The sequence below is a fragment of the Thunnus maccoyii genome, chromosome 1 (assembly GCF_910596095.1).
Source record: "Thunnus maccoyii chromosome 1, fThuMac1.1, whole genome shotgun sequence".
Taxonomy (NCBI): domain Eukaryota; kingdom Metazoa; phylum Chordata; class Actinopteri; order Scombriformes; family Scombridae; genus Thunnus; species Thunnus maccoyii.
The window spans coordinates 23,836,967-23,858,538 of NC_056533.1; the positions used below are offsets into that span (position 1 = coordinate 23,836,967).

Here is a 21,572-nt window from a genome sequence, read left to right on the forward strand (position 1 = left end):
ATATTTAAATCGTCCTATTATTTTTTAGCTTGTAAGGTTTGTTTATCGTCAGAGTTCATTGAAGTTCTTGCTTTAGTAAGTAGAAACTGTTAAAAAAAAAAAATTCCACATCATATTAAAGTGGGAAGAACATCTGGTGTTATTGTCAAAATAGTCAAGCTGTCGCTGCCCACACTAACTTAGATAATCAGTGGTGAAACTATGTGATTCCATGGTCACAATAGTTTTACTTCTGTGTAAAGAGATCTTGGGAATACAGCACAATGTATCTGTCAGTCTGTGAGTCATTCCCGGGCTCTGCCTCGTTTCAAAACTCCCCTTGTTTCCAGTGCGGAGACACAATAGAGGTTGTTCTTGCACTCTGACCTCAGGAACAGTTGTCTTTCTGTTTGACTGAACACCAGAGTATCATTGTTGATGTAATGATGGAAACCCTCTTGATGTCAGTCTTGGATCCATTCTGACATGTTTATACAGCTGTCAAGGATGACACCTGCAACTGTATAGTTAAACATAGAGTGAGCAGGAGAGTCTGGCCACACAGTTCTGTTTTTGTTAACTTTTATGGACTGTATATATCTGATAAACAAAGTTGTCCATTATATTCTCTGCTTCTCTTAATGAGTATACAATGTCTTAAGTTCCTTCCGCTCCATAGTGTAGATCTCATTATGTGTCTGCGTGTGTGTTCTTCCCACTGTACAAACACATCTTGAGACTTCCAGGACATTGTTTTCCATCTTTAGGTTGTTTCCCTTTGGTCACGGTGTGCTAGCGGAGATAAAGACGTCAGGCCCTCCTGTTTCTGGGAAGGATAAAGGTGTCTTTCTGAGGTTCAGTGATTTAGTCCATGTGTTTCTGGTTTCCCTGCTGCCCCTCAAGCAGAGTCAATAAACAGCAGTTATTGTGTTTGGGACAGCAGCAGGAGACGAGGAGGAGGCAGCTCAGTTGTTGGGGGGGAGTACATTGCCCTGCTTCTGTTGAGGAACAGGTTTTCATTTTCCTCTGTTCCTCCTATTCTGTGAGAAATCTAATGAGTGCTAGTTACTGTAATGTTCACTAAAAATAGCACAAGCAAAGAAAGAGGATGATAAATGCTTTAAAAATATCTTTAAGCATTAAATGTTGATGATTTATACATATATGAGGATCAAGTTGGCCTAAAATGACATGAGAGCATAATTCACTATTTTATATGATTATAAACCAGTCCATCAACTGCACTGTAATTTGATTTCTTCTGCTTCTTCTGTTCTGCATTTGTAGGTGAACAATGTGGACTTTGCTAACATCATTAGGGAGGAGGCTGTGCTGTTTCTGCTGGATCTTCCAAGAGGAGAGGAAGTTACAATCCTGGCTCAGAAGAAGAAGGATGGTGAGCGATGCCAGTTAGCGGTGTAAACACAAAGCACATACACTGAAATCCTTTTTAAAACGTTACTCTAATCAACTGTTTCTGCTTTATCTCCAGTATATCGGAGGATAGTGGAATCGGATGTGGGCGACTCCTTCTACATCCGCACACATTTCGAATATGAAAAAGAGTCACCGTACGGGCTGAGCTTTAACAAAGGCGAGGTGTTCCGTGTGGTAGATACTCTGTACAACGGCAAACTAGGCTCCTGGCTCGCGATTCGTATCGGCAAGAACCATCAGGAAGTGGAAAGGGGCATCATCCCCAACAAGAACAGGTAAGAGGAGTCTCAGGTCACACCTTTATTTCCTGCACAGCTTGTTCTGGCACTTTATGAATGAGCGAGGGTGGAGGTAAAGAAAAAGAAGCATTGTTGTTTATCTCAGGGTAGCGAGGAAGGATTTAACAGACTGTTTTCATTTTATTTGTTTGTTTAGTCTACTGTATTTTTCACATTAGTGATTTTAATGCTAGTTATTTTTGGTTCTGTGCTTCTGTTAAAAGGAAAAGCTGCAGCTCTTTGTCATACTGTTGGTCATGTGTGTCTGAGCGTACGTGTTTTATAAATCATGATCTTGCCAACAGCATCGTTTTATCTAGGCCTGTCTCTACAGCCTGCAGCAGCCTCTGGCAGTGTTTACACAGAGATTCCTCACTGTCCTGCTGACAGAAAAGACATAGCTTTCCACATGGTGCATACATTTTTATCACATACATTTTAGTATTGTGAAAGAAATCTCAGCTCCTCAGCCAAGTTAAATCTGCCTCCCTTGATATTCTATCAAAACATTTTACATAAAACCATCAAATCATATACATCAAAGGAAGACCCATTATAAATCAAAGCCACTACGAATCATTGCTTTCCTCCATAGGTTTACTATCTTACTCACCTTACCTTTTATACCTGTTTGTGTTACTTTACAGTTAATTTCTATGTAATGAAATGTATCAAGAAAATTGATCAATGTGCTTACATACATTTTAGAGAACAGATTCAGCCTTTTTTACAAATTCATGTCATTTCAGTGTGAAGTTTTGCCTTAGATTCTGTTATACAGTGTAGACCCAGTGGAGCATCACTGAAATATGTTTCTCAGAACAACCTCTGGTGTCATTATTATAGTGTTTAAATCATTTGAAATTGCTCAGGCATCATCAGCATGTCTTTAGTCAGTGATGAATAAGTGCTCCATAATTGTTTGACAACCATTTACAACTCAGAGAACGTACAGTGGTGTCACAGTTACAGTACTAGTATGCTGAAGTATTTCTTTTTGTGCCACATACCGTCACCTTAACTGTAGAAATCTGCATACTGCTTACTTCAGCTACACTGGTGGGTGTCAAATTGTTTCACATATCTGTTAACCTAACAAGTGGCCTTGTTTGCAGTTTTTGGCTGATGTCCTGACACCTGACCTCCTACCTTTCTCTGCCTCAGGGCTGAGCAGCTTTCCAGTGTGCAGTACACCCTTCCCAAAACCCCAGGGGGCGATAGAGCAGATTTCTGGCGATTCCGTGGATTGCGAAGCTCCAAGAGGAATTTGCGGAAGAGCAGGGAGGACCTGTCAGCCCAGCCGGTTCAGACCAAGTTCCCTGCCTACGAGAGGGTGGTGCTGAGGGAAGGTAAGAGCACAGAGGCCAAGGCAGTCACAGCGATCAACTGAAGCCTCCCACGTATATTTTATTGTAGAGAAAAGTGGTCAGATTTCAACTTAATAGCTCCAAGAAACAGAAGGTCATCCACAGTACTTGTAAATTCTAGCTTACTAGTGTTCCTATGTTTTTACTCATGTTTCTATGCATTACAAAATTATTGATTGGTACATTTACAGAGGACATGGTGTTATGTAAACCTACAATTCACATTGTTACAGACAAGATTACTGCATACATATTTAGATGTTTACCAGTCATCTAATTGCACAAGTGAAGTTTGCCTCACTCTACTCATCTTCTATCTGCTTGGTTTGTATGTGTGTGTGTCTGTGTGTGTGTATGGTTACTTTTTTAATATGTAATATTGTGTTGATATATGTATAATATAATTCAGTGTTGAGTTTGCAAATGTTAAATAATGCTGACCTTTGGTAATCCTCGTGACATACTCCTGTTCATGAACAGCTGGGTTCCTGAGGCCTGTGGTCATCTTTGGGCCAATAGCAGATGTGGCCAGAGAGAAACTGGCTAGGGAGGAGCCTGATGTTTTTGAACTAGCAAGTAAGTAGCAAATTACTGTCCCTTTGTTCCTGTTTTGTGTCCTATTGTGTGTCTTAGAATCATAGGAGACCAGACTCTTGATTTATAGTGTACATTATATATTACCAAAGCTAATCGATGCTCAGATTCTGACAAATATTCTCTGTAGCAGCCAGTATGTTGAACTCACAGTTTGGTTAGTGCCTCTTTTTATGTACCCTGCATTTTCAAAATCCAAACTTAACCGCCTGTGGCTTTTTTCCTCTTTCAAATACCCAGCTCTGCTACAAGCATTGACACGACAATACATCGACAAACAAGCAGTTTATTGAGGCTGCAAACATGGTAGAGACAGTTGAACTTCATTTAGTCCATGATTTTATTTGTCAAGTGTATAAAAACAAAACAAAAAATGGTTTATTCGAGGCAGTTGAAAAATTGTAAATGTATAAATACAACTTATTTAAGTTTTGAAACATTATGTATTGGTTGTTCGGTTTTTTTAGTTCTCATGTGTTTTCCTTTAGAAATAGACCAATAGCTGAAATTGATGTTTTATAAATGTAGGGTTAGGGTTAATACCTATTATCCACTGGATGCTAAGCAAAATTCTTTAAAAATAGTTCAGTCATTCAGTTCTTCTAAACAAGATGGCATCCTGCTTAACTCCTGCTTAACTTTAAATTTTATTTATAGTTTCCTTTTTCTGTTTATCTTTCTCTCTTACACACTCTAAGCAGAAATGCACAGTTCTTTTTCATTTCATCCTAAGAGTCCTCATCCACTTCCTCTTTAGGAAATTGCAAGTTTCTTTAATGTGTCATGTTCATTTTAACACTCTGTAATGAATTTCAATTACTTTAAGTGCACAAACACGCATGTCACACACACACATTCAGCACACGCCCACATACAAAGTCATTCCAGTCCATGATGTTTATTTGTGTGACTCTTGTGATGTTTGTGTAACTGTATTTTCTTTTCAGAAACACAGCAACAACAAGGAGGGGAAAGTATGTCACTTAGTGCATCAACTTTTATTTGTTTTATTTGGTTCAATGAATGGCAGATAATCAGTAAGCCAGTGTGTGGTGGCTAGTTGCCTTTTCTATAGGTGTTAAAACAATAGCTACTGCCTGGTTAATTCATACAGGGGAATACCACTTGATTGCATTACAATCTGTAATAATTATTAACATGATACACAGTCTTGCAAAATTGAACACAGAAGACATGAGAGTAAAGAAATGTAATATCATGCTAACACATAGCTAGTGCACCACACACAATAAATTGGATACTTTATTGTGGAAAGAAAGTGTACCCTTAACATTGTACAGGAGTCTGATAGTCACTGACTACAGTTTTCTGAATAAAGATTGAAGAAATCTCACCTGCATTACTACAAATGACATTTTGCACATGCAAAGTCGTTTGGCGAGATGTCAACAACGACAAACAAGCACTCATTCATTTTTGTTTGCTATTATACACTTTCTTGCCAAATTTAAGTCTCCAATGAGCTGTGTGTTAGTATAATATTGCATCTTTACAAGACAATATAATGCTCCAAGTTATGGCAGAGTAAATGCTGATGAATTAAATACCTTTCCTGGGCACAGGAATAATTTAAGTGGTATTCCCCTCTTAAAGGCAGGTTGCATCATGTAGAATGACAACAGCAAAGCAGCATGTGGAGCTGTGCATTTAATATGTCACGGAAATTGAGATGAGTGAAGTGGTTTCTCAACAGTTTTACAAACCTCCAGTATAATGAAATAGAAAAATCATAAGGAAGTGATGAAGTATATAGAATTTGCCCATAAATTACACCATAATAAAAGTTAATGAAGAATGTGGTAGCACATCAATGTAGAATTTAGAAATGTAGAAATACAGAATGTAGAGGCTCTAATCAAAGGTCAAAGCTGACTATGTTTTGAGGCTTTATACTAAACATATTGCCATTTAATTTTGATTTTTGTTGAATCCATGCATCTATTTTTTCTAACCATCAAAATGCACCATGATGGGTGAATTTAAGAGTCGGCACATTGAAATCATGAACTAAGACAAAATACTCAAACATCAGCTCAAAATCACCAACCACTTATTGGGTGTTCATATACTAAAATAAATCTGACAACACTGTATGCATTAACAGATGTTATCTTTGCAGGGTTGGAGCAAAATTGGGAGATGGGAATTAAATATGATTCAGTTGAATTTGATCATAATTTATCATTTGATGGCTCACAACTCAGACTACAGTTCAAAGTGGGGTTGCACTACGACTGTGACATAATTCACAATTTAAGTGTCAATTTAAAGTCGAATTTTACATTGACAGGAAAAGCACTGAATCACAGCATTTAATGTTTAACGCTGCTGCATACGCTTGTACTTCTGACCTTTTTGCATGGCTATGTTTATCTCTCTTTTCAAAACTGTTTGGATAGTAATGAGCAGTGTGTGTGTAGATCATAGATCCCATTAGTATGTCAGAATTAAGAAAGCCTGGCCCTATCATGTGTTTTGAGTCATATGAATCACTATTTTTGAACATCCTGGTGAGATGACTGCCCTCTTTTGTACCTTGTGTTTCTAGGCAGGAAACCATTATCTTTATGCGAATCATAAACCCCTCTACACATCCTTGCTTAAATCCCTGAGGCTTACAATGACACTGTATTCCCATTAATCCCAAATGACCTTCCTGCTCTTGTATCTGCATATTTCATGTCAGTTGTTCTCACATAACACATTTCCTCCACCATAATTTATACTGTTACATGCAGTTGCACGCACACATTCATTATACACCATGTTTCATTTCCTTAAGTCTACCCAAAATACCTAATGACTATTGCATGAATTGGCTGCTGTCATTTCGTCTTTACTATCTAGCTGTTTTCACAAACGTACACTTGTCCTCTCCTGTATGGAGATTATTATTCTGTATTTAACAGTTCTATTTATGGGAGTCGACAACTGCACGCTACAAGGATGTCTAAATGGGGCAAGGCCTGTTTTTATTGTTTGTCTCTTGTGTTGATGTGATGCAGTAACTCTGTCCATTTGTCTCCCGTAGAGAGTGAACCAAGGGATGCGGGAACTGACCAGAAAAGCTCCGGCATCATTCGCCTGCATACCATTAAACAGATCATTGACCGGGTGAGAGGAGCTAGATATGCACACATTCATATAAAATCACCAAAGACAGAGATATCAACATATTTTGGGCTGATTTGTTATAGTAATGAAAAGATGGCAGCAAGTCACAATAATATACACAGCTCACTGCTGCCCTCTGGTGAATTTTACTGTGGTGTGTTCACTTAAGAAATGAATCCAGACTGATGAGCTGACACCTCTTACAAGGGTTCAGTATTTGCTGAAAACAATATGAAAAAAAAACATTATGGTGTTTCATTTATATTTTACATTATTTTACTTGTTTTCTGTTCATGAAGGACAAACATGCAGTGCTGGACATCACCCCTAATGCAGTGGACCGTCTGAACTACGCCCAGTGGTATCCAATTGTGGTGTTTCTCAACCCAGACACGAAGCAGGGTGTCAAGAACATGAGGACCCGACTCTGCGCCGAGTCTCGGAAGAGCGCCAGGAAGCTTTATGAACGTGCCCTCAAATTAAGGAAGAACAACCACCACCTCTTCACTAGTGAGTCCAGTGGAAGGAAGGAAGGGAGGGGAGGATAGATGGGTGCTCCAAAAAGAGAGAAAACAATTAGAGAGATTTTAAAGGGAGTAAAGACACATTTCACAGACAGCTGATTATTTAGTGCTGCAGTGTTGGAGCCCTAGCCACACTACACTCGTGACCGGCCCTGTTCTGTCGGGCTCCTTACAAGAGCTTGTTCAGCACCGACCGTCACGCAGGAATACCCCTAGCCACATCACTCGCGTTTAAGCATTCTCAGCATGCTGTCTTCCTGTTGAGGGATGTGGTGTGACTATTCTTTAGGAGCATCTGTTGGCAATAAAGATATTAGTGAGAATCCTTGAAAGTATTTCTCTGGGTTCACATTTTTCTGTCTAAACAGCCATGACACAAAGAGCTGTACTTGTAACTATACACCTTTTATCAAGTTATGCTCAAAGTTAGGCTGCATAATTACAGTGTAGTATAATAACTAAATGCAAAACTGTGAAACTGATGAAGCCAGAATACTTGCAGGATATTTAGTATGTAGCTCATGGGACTAGGAAGTTGACATTTGTTAATGTGCCACAAAACTGTCTTTGTTGAGATGGAGGGAGAGCAGTTCCCTAATTTTGCATTTAAAGTATCTCTTCCTCTGTTGTGATTGGTTTGTACACTATATCTAAGTACTTTGCAGACAAGAACAGTGCAATCTCGTGCATGCCTTTAGTGTCAATGTGACTGCATTTATTCACACTTGAACACTGTAGAAAAATATTAACTGGGTCCCAAGTAGGAAGATTGTCAGAGCAACTTAAAGATTCTTTTCAAATATTTTGTCAAAGCGGCAGAGCAATTATGGGTAAGACTGAAAACCTTTTAATTACGATGCTATGGTTGTACTTGATTGCTCATTAAGTGGTCGTTAGTATTCAGAAACATTTTTTTCATTTTCTTCTGCCATCTCTCTTTGTGTATTCAGCAACCATTAACTTGAACAGCATGAATGATGGTTGGTTTGGAGCACTGAAGGAGATAATCCAGCAGCAGCAGAACCAGCTGGTGTGGGTTTCAGAGGGCAAGGTAACAAACACAACACACAAACACAAACACAACACACAAATATCCATATCTTTGCTCAATCTCTCTCACACTTCACTCTCTTTCTTGCCACCTCTTCACTCAGGCTGACGGGGCAGCTGAGGATGACCTGGACATCCATGACGACCGTCTGTCCTACCTGTCGGCACCGGGCAGTGAGTATTCCATGTACAGCACCGACAGCCGCCACACCTCCGACTACGAGGACACGGACACGGAGGGTGGAGCCTACACCGACCAGGAGCTGGACGAAACACTGAATGATGATGTGGGTCCACCTACGGAGCCTGCCATCACCCGCTCCTCAGAGCCTGTCCGTGAGGACCCGCCTGTCATCCAGGACCCCCCTGGCTACGCTGGCTACCAGCACACAGTGCAGCCGGACCCGCTGAACCGCATCGACCCGGCTGGGTTCAAGGCACCAGCGCAGCAGCAGGTAGCGTTTCTGAGAGCTGTACGTCTCCCCTGTTGTCTGGAGGACGTGGTATGCGTTAGAAGGGTATTCTGGAGGCGCTATTGAAGGCACTTTTTTATTTTTACAGTTATTCTGTCCATCTACTGTTACAAAACTATATCATTGAGAAAGTGAAAACGTTTGTGGTCAGGTATCTATTGCAATATATAAATAATATATTATATATATATATATAATATATCTCTATATTTATTATTTTATTTATTTATTCTATTTGGCTATGTGTTTGTTGATTGATGTTTGTGAGCGTGTGTTTTTTTATTTTTGGAAAGGAGAAGAACTTAAATTTTACTGTTACTCTTGTACTCTGTACTACCACAAGATGTCTTATCTGTGTGACTGTCGCTGATTTCTCTGGGAAAAGAAACTTATGTTTGTCCAAGTGTCTGTACCAGTACTCACCTATGTGCACTTCCTATTTTTGTTTTACCTGTGATCGGGACTGTGACAATACGACACCAGAAAGTATTATGTGCATGTTGGAAATGCCAGTGTTAATCCAGTGTTCCTGTGAAATGTATTTATCAGAATTCAATTGGCCGTTGTGATTCCCAAAATCTAAACGTATGTCGTCTCATGATGTGTTAATGAACATAAAAAAGGGAAAAAGATAAATTACTGTATTGTTATCATAGAATTAAAATCAAATTAGTATACTCTAACAATGGAAACTTGTCCTAATTCCTAACTTTCACGTGCCGATGGTTGATCCACAGTTACTGCTAAATGTGGAGGCGATGTGATTGGCTGTTTGAATCACTGTAAGCACAAGTGAAGAGCAGACCATTGTAGAGGGGCTATGAAGGTAGTAGCACTTGTTAGTACTGCACCATAGTGTGTCAGCGCGTGTTATTAAACATTTCTGAACCACTTCACAGAAAGCAGAGGCCGCTGCCGTCCCTAGCATCCCCCAGCAGCATGAGCCCCTGGCTGAGACAGTGCCCCCTGCTGTCGACGTTACTGTAAAAACTGTAGGGGGTCTGAGCCCTGACGAGGCTCCTGCATCTCCCCAAAGCCAGCCAAGCCCCATCCCAGAGGCTGGTTCACTTAGGAGGCCCACCCCTGAGCTAGCCCCACAGAGCATCACACCAGAACCTCTACAGTCTGGACTGGCCAGTTCAGAACCAAAGGTATCCATCTGACCGTCATTGGACGCTCCGTGACCGGGCCCGGCTCAGCTCGGCTCGATCTGACCTGGCTGACCTCCTGTGCTGCTGCTGCCTGTCTACCTACCTTCTGCTGCCACGCTTCTCTCTCTCTCCTTCTGCCCTGCATGTTTGCTGACCACAGTGCTGCCCCGAAGAGACAGATGTGTGTGTGTGCGTGTGTGTGGACGCAATTGTGTGTGCACGTTCCAGAGTGCGAGCAAATGCTGGTAAACAACAGTGGGCTTGGAGGTGATGGCTGCGCTGATTTGCCTACATGTAGGAGAGCAGTGGAAATCCTGCAGCTCTCACTGTTGCTTATCGTCTTTGCATGGCTGCAACATGTTTGGCTCATTCTCTGTTAATCACTAGATGTAGATCTGTTTGTGCTGTATTTATCAGTGCAGATTGAATGGACCATTTTCTTGTAAAAGTAGCCATTGATTTTCCAACGATTTTTATCTGTGCTTTGTCCAGCGTTTGAAATTAAGCAAAAAAAAAAACCTCCTAAACAGAAAAGTTTTTCAGACTTTGAGGGATAATTAATGGCTACTTCTCCAATATCAGGATTTTGAATATATTTGTACAATGGGGGTATGTGCTTGTAATGTTAAATATTAATGTGGACGTTTAAGTTGCCTTATAATTGCACCAAGACAGTGGGTGACATTTTTCTTTATGAATACACATGCAGCAGTGTGTGCATATTGAATAAAGTAACCCCAAATTATAAGTGAAATTACTGATAAACCTTCAAGGTTAGAATACAGTTCTATGTACAGTTTTTACATTTTGTCATTTAAGACAAGAAAAATGGATCCCATTGTTTTGTTGTATTTTTTTTAACCAGTGTTTTTCTTTCTTTATTTAATTTGAGTGTTTAATTTGGAGTTGCAGTGGTACCTTGTGATGTTTTTCAGCTGCATTCAGTGTTTGGTTGTGCTGAGATTTCTGTTTAATCTGATATCTGACCAGTAACCCCTCCCTCTCAGTTTCTCTATTTCAGGTCTTTCCCTTCTCGTTTCCTCCTCTGCAATTAATTTCACGGACTTGTTTTAATATTCTCCTTTTCTCACCCTTTAACTGATTTTCTGTATAGTCTACTTTTTTATGTCACACTGTCTGTGCAGTATGTTAGCGGATCCTTTGCATTTATTAACCTTATTCTTTGTTGTGTATTTGTTCGGTAGATGTTTCAGAAGGATCCATACAGCACAGACAACACAGGGAGAATTGGTCACAGCATGAAGCCTGTGACTTACAACCCTCAGCAGGGATATCACGCTGACCAGCAGCCATACAGAGATTACGACCACCCACCTAGTCGGTATGATGTCAGCAGCAGTGGAGTCAGCAGCGGAGGTGGTTACCCAGAACCAAAGTACCGTAACTTTGACTCTCATGCACCCTACGAGAACAGTGTGCCTCACTACGACCAGCAGCAGTGGAACCCCTACAACCAGCCACTCTCCACTGCCAACTCCCAGGGCTTCGATCCCCGTTTGCCATACGGTGATGGCCCTGAGTCCCAGTACACCCCTCCGCTCCGCTACGACGAGCCTCCACCTCAGCAGGGATTCGACGGACGGCCTCGCTACGGTAAACCAACAGGTCCAGCGCCTGTCCGTTACGATGATCCCCCACCTCCTGCTCCAGCGCATGATCTGCACTACGACCAGGATTCTCACCTGACCACGTACCCCCCAGCTGCCCGCTCCCCAGACCCCGCTGCCCAGCGGCCTGCCTATAACCAGGGACCAGCACCGCAGCAAAAAGGCTTCAAACCTCAGCAGTATGACCCTGCTCCTGTGAACTCTGAAACCAGCCCCACCCCACCTCCCAAAGCAGAGGCCCCCTCACCTTCTCCCACGGATGCTCTAAAGCCTGTCGCTGCCAGAGAAGAGCAACAGGAGGACGACCCCGCCATGCGGCCACAGTCTGTCCTGACGAGGGTCAAGATGTTTGAGAACAAACGCTCCGTGTCCATGGACCGAGCCAGAGATGCAGGGGATTCATCTGGGAACAGGGTAAACTCTTTGGCTTTGCAGATATTTATAATGTATGTTGAATAATGTCAAAGCAGCCTATGCAGTTACAGTAGTTTCTAGTGTACCTAACTTGTATATTTGTTTTTCACCCACTCAGCCACATTAAAGACATGATGAGCACATTAGAACGAGAGCATTTATCATTTTTACTCTACTGACAAGGTCCATTGCTGTTGTTACTACAGGCTGCTGATTTACCCTTGAAAGCAGGAGGAGTAATCCCCAAAGCTAATTCTCTGAGCAACCTGGATCAAGAGAAAACCTTTAGGTAAGCCAAAGGTTACGCTGTTTCTACTTTTTTTTTCAGTCACTGTGATATTTCAGAGTAATATCAGAATCAAACTATGTAATTAGTCAATTTCATTTTCTTACCATTGAGCACCTTCATTGTGGCCATTTGTTGTTTTAAACTTCATCTACATAATTTCTTCTCTTGCTCTGCTTTCACCATCTCCTCCCTGATGCCTGATTAACTCCCAACCCAGAGCCCCAGAGCCTCAGAAGCCTCAGTCCAAAGTAGCTGATGACATTGTGCGTTCCAACCATTATGACCCTGATGAGGACGAGGACTTCTACAGGAAACAGCTCTCTTACTTCGACAGGCTCCAGGCTGGCCCCAACAAACCCCAACCACAAGCACAAACAACCCACAGCTACCCCAGGTAATGCTCAGTCCCATTTATAAGCATTGTGAATATGATGCACTACATTTTTATGAAATGTCTTCAGGTCTTCCTCCTTATATTCTATAGATGCAACAACTTTCCTTTAATATATCTTTTAATATCCTTTTATATTTATATTTTAGTAAGTTTTTATCACAAATCTTAATGTAATGTTAAATGATTTTGCTCTTGTGCTACAGGTCAGAGTCTGTGGAGAAACCAAGTCCAGTGGAGAAAAGATATGAGCCAGTTTCCCAGGTGACGCCTTCTCTGCCACCAGCCACACTGCCCAAACCCTCACCTGAAGGTAAAATTCAATTTCTTACTGACAAGATTTCATCTTTAATACAAGATGCACACGAAGATGCTTCCCTTAACTGTATCATGCTGTGTGTGCTGACAGACACAGTCTGCTGCTTTCATACACACATGTAAACACTATTAAACTAACCTTTATGACTGCCCCACAGCCAAGCCTCCCGCCCGAGAGGACACAGTTCAGACCAATTTCCTGCCTCACAAAAGTTTCCCTGAGAAGTCTCCGGTTAATGGCACTAGTGAACAGCCTCCAAAAACTGTCACTAGCACCGGGGCTCCACCAGCATCCAGCTACAACCGCTATGTGCCCAAGCCCTACACCACCTCTGCCAGGCCTTTTGAGCGCAAGTTCGACAGCCCTAAATTCAACCACAACCTTCTGCCCAATGACAAACCAGAGATCGCTCCAAAGGTAAGCAGCTTTCAGCCAGCGGTCATTTTACTCAGATGAATAACGGTACAGTTGGAGCTTGATTATTGAATTCTGTGGGCACCAAACACTATTAAGTAGATTATTATATGAATAAATACAGAAAGATAATAAATATAATAATAATAATCTGAATTGGTCAGGTCGATGCTACTGTATTAGTGTTACTGCAGCCCTCAAATCTGATGCTAAGTGGAAAAACCTAAATCAACATAAGATAGTTTTGAAAAAGGTCACATTTTGAATTGCCATATGTAAATACTGTGAAAATAAAAACATTTCAGTTGGTTCAGGTTCAATTATTGATTTCATAATGTGTTGTTCTTCCTTATTTATGTAACTTTATCCCTCTTGAAATTACATATCACTGAGCTCAAATCCATCTAAGATAACTGAAAATACCACACGTCTTTTGTTTGGATCAGGGTCGTACCAGCCCGGTGAAGCCTCAGATACCCCCACAGCCCCAGAACACAGACCCCGACAGCGGCCTGGACACTTTCACACGCACTATGGACCACCGCTCCAAATACCAGCACAATAACATCAACGCTGTGCCCAAGGCCATCCCTGTGAGGTAACAAACTCAGGCCGATCAGAGATTAAACTCAAGGTCTTCTGTTGAATTTGTGAGCGTGATCCTGAAGGTTTCTATCTTCCAGCCCCAGTGCCCTGGACGATGACGATGATGAAGATGAGGGCCACACAGTGGTTGCAACCGCTCGGGGTATCTTCAACAGTAACGGTGGCGTCCTGAGCTCCATTGAGACAGGCGTTAGCATCATTATCCCACAGGGAGCCATCCCTGACGGCGTGGAGCAGGAGATCTACTTCAAGGTCTGCCGAGACAACAGCATCCTGCCGCCACTCGACAAGGAGAAAGGTAACATGTCAGACACGGAGGGATGATTTCTTACTTCGCATCTAAATCACTAGATGTTTATTGAAGCCAAATGCACTTTCATTCTTTTAGATTCTGTTTCACAATAGTCTGTGTATTTTGTCATCAAGGGATATATGCTGGATCCAAAGCCAGGTTGTGCTGATGGATGATAGTAGATTGCTGATGCAGCTGTTTCTGCTTATTATGAAACAGTTTATTTAAATATTGATTTATTTATCGGGTTCTGGGGCAAAATGTTATGAATCATATATGAATCCTTAATTAGTCAGCTGTGGTAATCCACTAGTGACTTCTTAAACATGTATTTTACATTTAGAACTAGAAAGCAGTGTAAAGTACTCTGTGTACTTCATGTGTCGGTACTTCACATATCTACGAGAGGTCTCCCTGAGCACCTGCTGTCGCTCGCTCTGTGAAGAGTGCACAAAATCTGCTTCTAAAATGTGAAACATCAACTGTAAAAAAAAATCTGTGTAGCTTTTAATGCCGTTGTGTTATTTTATCTTCAAGCCGTGCCTATTCAGGGCTGCCATGTTTACTAGTTACAACCCCCTCTTTCTTACAATTTAAGTTGGATTTTTCATTAAATCTACATCAGTTTATTCCACCTGCGTTGTCATCTGTAGGCTGCATTACAGTCAGTCTCAGTTGCTCTTGCTATGCACCATAGAGTTTCATCTTTCTGACAGAGTGACAGCTAAGACCACAGTGGAGCCCCCCACTGTCTGATCATAACGAGTCTTGGCAATCAAACACAATGATAATAAGATGATCTTAAATTCTAGACCAAACTGTCATTCTGTTATATGAGTGTATACATTTTTAGCATGTGTGGGCCCACAAAGAATCTAATCCCCAGCTACAGTTCAATGCTATTCCCCATCACAGCCCGTCAACCAACACCTACTACAGGGAGAAATTGCATTCGACACCTGCTTGTGTGTGTGTGTGTGTGTATGATTTTAACATCCTGGATTCAGTCGTCATCTCTTTCTATGTTCTGCGTTTGTGTTTTCAGGAGAGACCCTGCTCAGCCCGCTGGTGATGTGTGGACCTCATGGCCTCAAGTTTTTGAAGCCTGTGGAGCTACGCTTACCTCACTGTGCGTCAATGACCCCTGATGGTTGGTCTTTTGCTCTAAAATCCTCCGACTCCTCGTCGGGTATGCTGTGCTCTCTCTGTTCTTCTGGGGTCGTTTGGGCTGGCTGTGTGACAATTTGAGGGTTGCGGGTCACTGTTTAATCAGTTTTTAACCCCTAGTTCTGATTCTCTACTTATTCAAAAATCTGTTGACAAAAATTGGAAGTGGTTATTTTAAGTCTGAGAATCAGTCTGGGGGGGGAAATCTGTCTTTATTTTATAATTATGGCTTTGGGTTGATTCATTTTCATCATCATTTACACTAGTTCACTCACCCACTCTGTCATTCATCTGCTGTATCACTATTTTTCTTTATTTTGTGTTCAGATCAAAGTCCCTTCTCATTGTTTTACATGCTGAAATCACCGTATTTTTCTCTTGTTTTTCACCTTAAATCACCTTAACAGCTTTCTCTGATTTCATTTAACATGCATGCATCAGATGCTTGGCTGTACAAGGATTTAATTTCATCAGGTTATTTATGATAATGCATGTTGCTCTGATTTTTCTCACATAGCCACCCAAATCCTGACCTGAAGAACAGCTTTTACAGATCCTCCACAAATTGGGACACTGTCATAACCAATAATGCTCGTCATTATCCTGCAAAAAAAAAATGAAAAGTTATAAAAAGACATCTTGCATCCAAGTCAAACTACAGCTAAATTTAGCTTTGTTTTCCCTTTTTTTTTCTTATTTGAAAGTAGCTTTCAGGTTAGAAGACAGGCAAGAAGATTTGTTTTCTTTCATTCGTCTTTCAGACTAGCCTTGGTTTGTTCAAAGGGAAGCAGAAGTATGCAAATAGAAAAACCAGGCGCAGCTCTCAGTGGCTGCAGGAGATGAGGATTCAGGCAAATCTCTTCAAATAACTATAACTCAATTTTTTTCTGAGTACACTTCAATCATTTGCTCACCATGTTTGGCCTTATAGTCCAGAAAACTCAACTGTAATAACATAACCTCTCAACTGCTGTTTCTGACACTTGACTTACCAGGAACATAAAGAAATATTTCAAGTATTATCAAGTGAAACCGCAAAGCACAACACTGAGGAACATTCAGATGTATATCAGATAAAGAGAGAATGCTCTACAAATCATGTTAATAAAAATTACAATCAAGAAACACAAGAATTACTTAATATTTAATCATAAATGTAATTGAGCCAACAAACTGTAACATTTGAGCAATCCTCCAGGCTCATATATATAAGCTAAACTCTGGCAAAGAAAGAGAAAAGCAGAACAGAAGAAAGTAATTTATTTCTCCTTTCCCTTTTCTTAACACTGTCCTCCTCACACCCTGTCTTCAAAAACAGTGGTAATTTTGGCAGTGGTCAGGATTAGCTGTTAATTAGCCTCATTTTAAGGATGAGACTTGGAGGGCTGAATGAGATGTCAGCTCGCTCCGTTGTCCCGCTGAATTGTGGGAGGATTATCGGGCTGTGTCGTAATCCTCTTATTGTGAAGCAAGGCCACTCTCCGGCCTCCTCCTGTCCCTTCTGCGGGTTTTTTCTTCTCACTTTGCTTCCCTTCTTCTCTTTTCCCCCTCCTTTACAACTCTCTGCATCTTACTGACCTCTCTTCTATCTAAACTATGTAGTAAACTATGTGTAGATTTGTGTTAACGTACATATAGGCTGAAATCAGAAGCACTGTGATACAGTTTATGTGTCAGTGTTTTATATTGTGTATAAAGACAAAGCCAAAGTATATTAGTGTCAAATTACTGAATGTCTTGTTCTTTATGGTTTGGCCACATAAGATATTTATCATTTAAAGGTACCCTGTGGAGTTTTTGACCACTAATGGAGCTGTGGAGCAATGTTTTGATGAGCAGGTCTTTGTTTTGCTCTACTAGCACTCACACTAGGAGGCATGCGGGTAACTCAATACACATTCGTGCTGACGGTTTCACACTATTTTACCGATCATCTGGTAGTAATAACGTACCAAGACACTCAGCAGTGCACCAATAAAAGGCAGGGAAGAAGAAGACTGCTAGTCTGTGTAAACAATGCAGGTTTCAGTGACACTTTCAGGTTTTGGATTCAAAAAAATCGGCTTTGAAAATTGAGCTTGAAGGTTCATCAGTGGAAATAGTAGTTTGATATAAAATTCTCAGCACAAGGTCGATTTACTGGAAATTTTCCAGAGCCACTTCTCTCGGCTACCTTGAAATTGTAATTGTTCTCTATTTTCTAAACAAAACAGTTGATTGAGGGGAAAAAAAGGGCAGATTGATGATGATGAAAATAGTCCGTAGTTGCAGCCCAAGAATACACACAAAAAAGAACATTAATGTTCATTTAAAACTCCACAGAGTAACTTTAACGTCATTGTTATCACAGTCTGGGATTCTTTTTAATATTGTGATATGTTGTTTGACTATATTACTGAATCAGATTTCCCTTTGGATGATTCCTGAAATATTTTTAAAAAGCCAAATTTAACTTATAGCTCCGCTTTAATTTCCTGTTACAACAACTTGACGTGTTTTCAGTACACGTGAGGAACTGAAAGAAAACGCACCTTTTCCAGTGAGGTGCTGGTTCTCAGGCAGACTTCAAAAAGGGAGAACGCCACACACTCGTATCTACATGCATGTCTTTATTTCAAACTGTTCCGACACACAGCCTTCCTCAGGGTAAATCAACTATTTCCACCCTGGAGTCGGCGGCGTGACGAAACATCAACCTTTAGAACTTGAAATGGAGAATTTTATCAGAGTTACCACTCTGCGACTTTCCCCTTCTTCCTTTTTATTTGTCATACTTAAACAGAAGATAATCCTCTTGTTATATTGACGTTTAGCTCTTCCAGCCTGAGCTCAACATTGCCAGTTTAAAGATCGAGAGCCTTAAACGAGGAGAGGCTGCAGTTACATTGTTACATGTACAGTTAGTCTGTGCTGTATCGATGGACCTCTGCCAGGCTGGCTCTGCTCCCTCTGATTGATTACTGGAACTTTCCTCTTGGCACAGACCTGTACATTTATAATTGTAATTACACTCAGACCTCACTGTGACTGAGGTTTAATTTACAGTCAACAAGACATTCAATAAAAATATGAAATAGCTTTTTACTAGTCTCCTGTATAACAGTGCTTGGATATAGGCCGTGCAATATCACTTAACATGGCTTGAAGACAGTAGGTTTCTAAGTTTTGTAGTGATTTGTTGTTTTAAAATGTGACTTTGTAGTGCAACAGATTTTGTGGTCAAGTGAACAGTGCTTATAAGATAAATGACTCAAATTTTAATATAAAAATCATCATGTCTGTTTGTCCTCAGGTGACCCAAAAAGTTGGCAGAACAAGTCTCTCCCCGGCGACCCCAACTACCTGGTGGGAGCCAACTGTGTTTCTGTGCTCATCGACCACTTTTAAAGACGGGCCAGCAGGTGTGATGTTACTGAATGTTGGATCCATGGGGTAAAATGCCGAGGGATGGACACACATAAACACACAAACACACACACGCACACACACTGACTGATGCACTCCAAACAAACCATACACACCTCACTAATGGAGTATGAAGAAGATCCAGTCAGTGCTGTTTACTGCGCCCATGGATGAAGGAGAGACACTGATGATCGTTGCAAACTTACCACCCCCCCCCCACACCACCACCACCTCCCCCCAAATATTGAAGTTTTGATGTGAAATGAAACCATTGATGCATGCCCCATGCCACTGAGGATTTACACTCTATATAAGGCGATGTTTAATGTGATTTTGACATGAATATAAATGGATGGATGGTTTTTGAAGTTGTGCAACCAGTGTACATACTTTTAAAAAACCTGTGTCGGTATATTTATGCTATATATGCATACAGTATATATAGTAGTATAGAGAAAATTTACTAAAAATTTATGAAGTCAACATGTTATTTTTCAGTTCAGGTGACTGAATATAAATATGTATCTCCACGTTTTTTTTTTCTCCACTTATTAATGAAGGTTTGAGACAGATGACGGTGACATTTGCAAGTATCTGTTGAAGGAAACATCAGCTGGACATGAACCCAAGCAGCGCACTTGTAGAATCGTTCTTCCTTAAACTTCTTCCTTCCTTGCTTTTCTTACAGTAATATCTCATAGCTTGATTTCTTATCGAGTACCACATCTCTCCTTCCAGCCTGAGGGAGATCTATGCATGTTCTTTACTCAGGTCCAGTAGCCTCCTCAGTTCCTTCTTTCACATCTCAGTTTCTCTCTTTCTTTCTCTACTTCTCTCTCTCTCTCTCTCTCTTTTTCTTTCTGTCTCTCTCTGTGCACTCTTGCACTCACACACAAATAAGCAGCGATGCCTTATCTGCAGATTATTCACTTTTCATTAAGAAAAAAAATAAGTTATGATAAATTATGGTATAATGTCATTTTGTTTTGCCATTTTTTTTGTGAACCCACTGTATAAATGAACTTGGGTTTAGCACACAATAACGGTTGATAAAGGATAACAAAGGTATGCTCTTCTTTTATCTGCTATGCATTACTTTAAAAAAAAAAAAAAAAACAACAGAAAAGAAGTGGCTGTAAATAAAGCTAGCATATTGCCTTGGTTCTTTTGTTTGTAAATGAACTTTTTGTAAGTCTTTCTTTTTTGTATAAAACTTAGAGAAAACATGTTTTAAAAAGTGGAAGAAAGTGAACGTGGTTATCTTTGTATTCTGGATATACCCTCGAGCCTTGGAACTTGTAACCTGACAATAATTCATCACACCTTTTCTACAAATATGTTCAAACTCAATTACGGTCACAAAAAAAAAAGGTCTTTTTGTGGTTATTTAAGGATCAGGAAAGTGCTTGGGCTAAAATACATTTAAAACATGTTCTTTTAAAAGGGTGTGCTCTCAAAGTGTCCCCCTCACCAATTTGTGATACTGGATGCTGTATTGTGTGCCCTTAAATGTATTTTTGTACTAATAGACAATATATTATGTATGGCACACCAGTACCATTTTATTTTTAGATATAACACGGCTTTAATTGGATATTAGCTCTTCACGTGTGGCTGACTTTTTTTTTTCTCCTCTGCAACACAATTTTAAGTATACCACTGTATTAATAAATAAAATCATTTTTAAAGTAAAGAGCGTCACTGTGAAGAAGTCTCTTTTTTTCATACAGAGTGAAATTTGTTTTGATTTATCTTTTTCTAAAATAAGGAGCTTAGTTGATTTGTATTTCAGTTAGTTATATTTGGCTTTCTATTGTTCATTTATATATCATTTTACTTGGGCTGCAATGACTGATTATTTTCATTATCAGGTAATCTGCTGCTCAATTTCTAAATTATTTTTTTCTTCTATGAAATGTCAGGGAATAGTGAAAAATGCTTATTGAAATGTGTCAGAGTTAACTTGAATGTATTGTTTTATGCGACCAACAGTCAAAAACTCAAAGATATTCAGTTTACTATCACATACAACAAAGAAAAGCAGCAAATCATCTCATTTGAGGAGCTGGAACCGTTTCGCATTTTTGCTGAAAGACAATTATTCACTATCAACATTTTTGCTGATTAATTTTCTGTCATTCAACTATTCAGTTACTTATTTCAGTTTTACTTTTGGTTGTGCTGTTTGGCTGCAAACATCATTTCTTTTAGGGGAAACCATGGACCAGGTGCCGCAGCCAGGTGGCGCAGATGAGCTCTGAATGAGAGCTGCACAAGGTCAGAAATACTTCAGTCATTCAGCAGTATTTGACTTTCTCTGCTAACACTTTTCCCAGAAGAGAATCACTATAATACAGTATAAATTACTAAGTATTCCTGAATGTATTCTTTTTTTAAATGAGTGCTATAGAAAGTCAGTGTCTATTTTAGCTGGAACAAACAGATTAAGGAACCTTATATAAGCTAAAACAGTGAGGATCCCACAAATGAAGGTCAAGATAAATCTGAAGGGTCACAAGCTGATTAAAGACATGAAGGAAAGAAAGAACATGTTTATTTTTTTCTGACCTCTGTCTTCTTTCTTGAGGAATACTGGATTCTTTCACCTCTTGCAGACTTGCAGAAATAATTTAATTTAAATTAATTCCTCTTTGGTTAA

General features: G+C 40.2%; 1 protein-coding gene across 15 annotated transcripts in view; it reads left to right on the forward strand.

Annotated features, from left to right (window-relative positions):
• The window catches only part of tjp1a (tight junction protein 1a), a 122,470-nt gene extending 101,864 nt beyond the window's left edge, over window positions 1–20,606 (forward strand). For 6 of the 15 annotated variants that reach the window (XM_042390212.1, XM_042390295.1, XM_042389753.1 and 3 more), the window contains 19 exons: window positions 1,267–1,375; window positions 1,472–1,691; window positions 2,859–3,043; window positions 3,542–3,637; window positions 4,603–4,629; window positions 6,708–6,790; window positions 7,090–7,300; window positions 8,265–8,365; window positions 8,469–8,819; window positions 9,737–9,988; window positions 11,194–12,030; window positions 12,237–12,319; window positions 12,537–12,713; window positions 12,917–13,023; window positions 13,187–13,446; window positions 13,890–14,041; window positions 14,127–14,347; window positions 15,387–15,530; window positions 18,801–20,606. In XM_042390212.1, coding sequence (XP_042246146.1) covers window positions 1,267–1,375; window positions 1,472–1,691; window positions 2,859–3,043; window positions 3,542–3,637; window positions 4,603–4,629; window positions 6,708–6,790; window positions 7,090–7,300; window positions 8,265–8,365; window positions 8,469–8,819; window positions 9,737–9,988; window positions 11,194–12,030; window positions 12,237–12,319; window positions 12,537–12,713; window positions 12,917–13,023; window positions 13,187–13,446; window positions 13,890–14,041; window positions 14,127–14,347; window positions 15,387–15,530; window positions 18,801–18,895 — 3,711 coding nt within the window. In that variant the 3' untranslated portion in view covers window positions 18,896–20,606. The remainder of the gene's footprint in view (window positions 1–1,266; window positions 1,376–1,471; window positions 1,692–2,858; window positions 3,044–3,541; window positions 3,638–4,602; window positions 4,630–6,707; window positions 6,791–7,089; window positions 7,301–8,264; window positions 8,366–8,468; window positions 8,820–9,736; window positions 9,989–11,193; window positions 12,031–12,236; window positions 12,320–12,536; window positions 12,714–12,916; window positions 13,024–13,186; window positions 13,447–13,889; window positions 14,042–14,126; window positions 14,348–15,386; window positions 15,531–18,800) is intronic. The other 9 variants (XM_042389898.1, XM_042389986.1, XM_042390075.1 and 6 more) reach the window with 8 other exon arrangements.
• The last annotated feature ends 966 nt before the right edge of the window (window positions 20,607–21,572 follow it).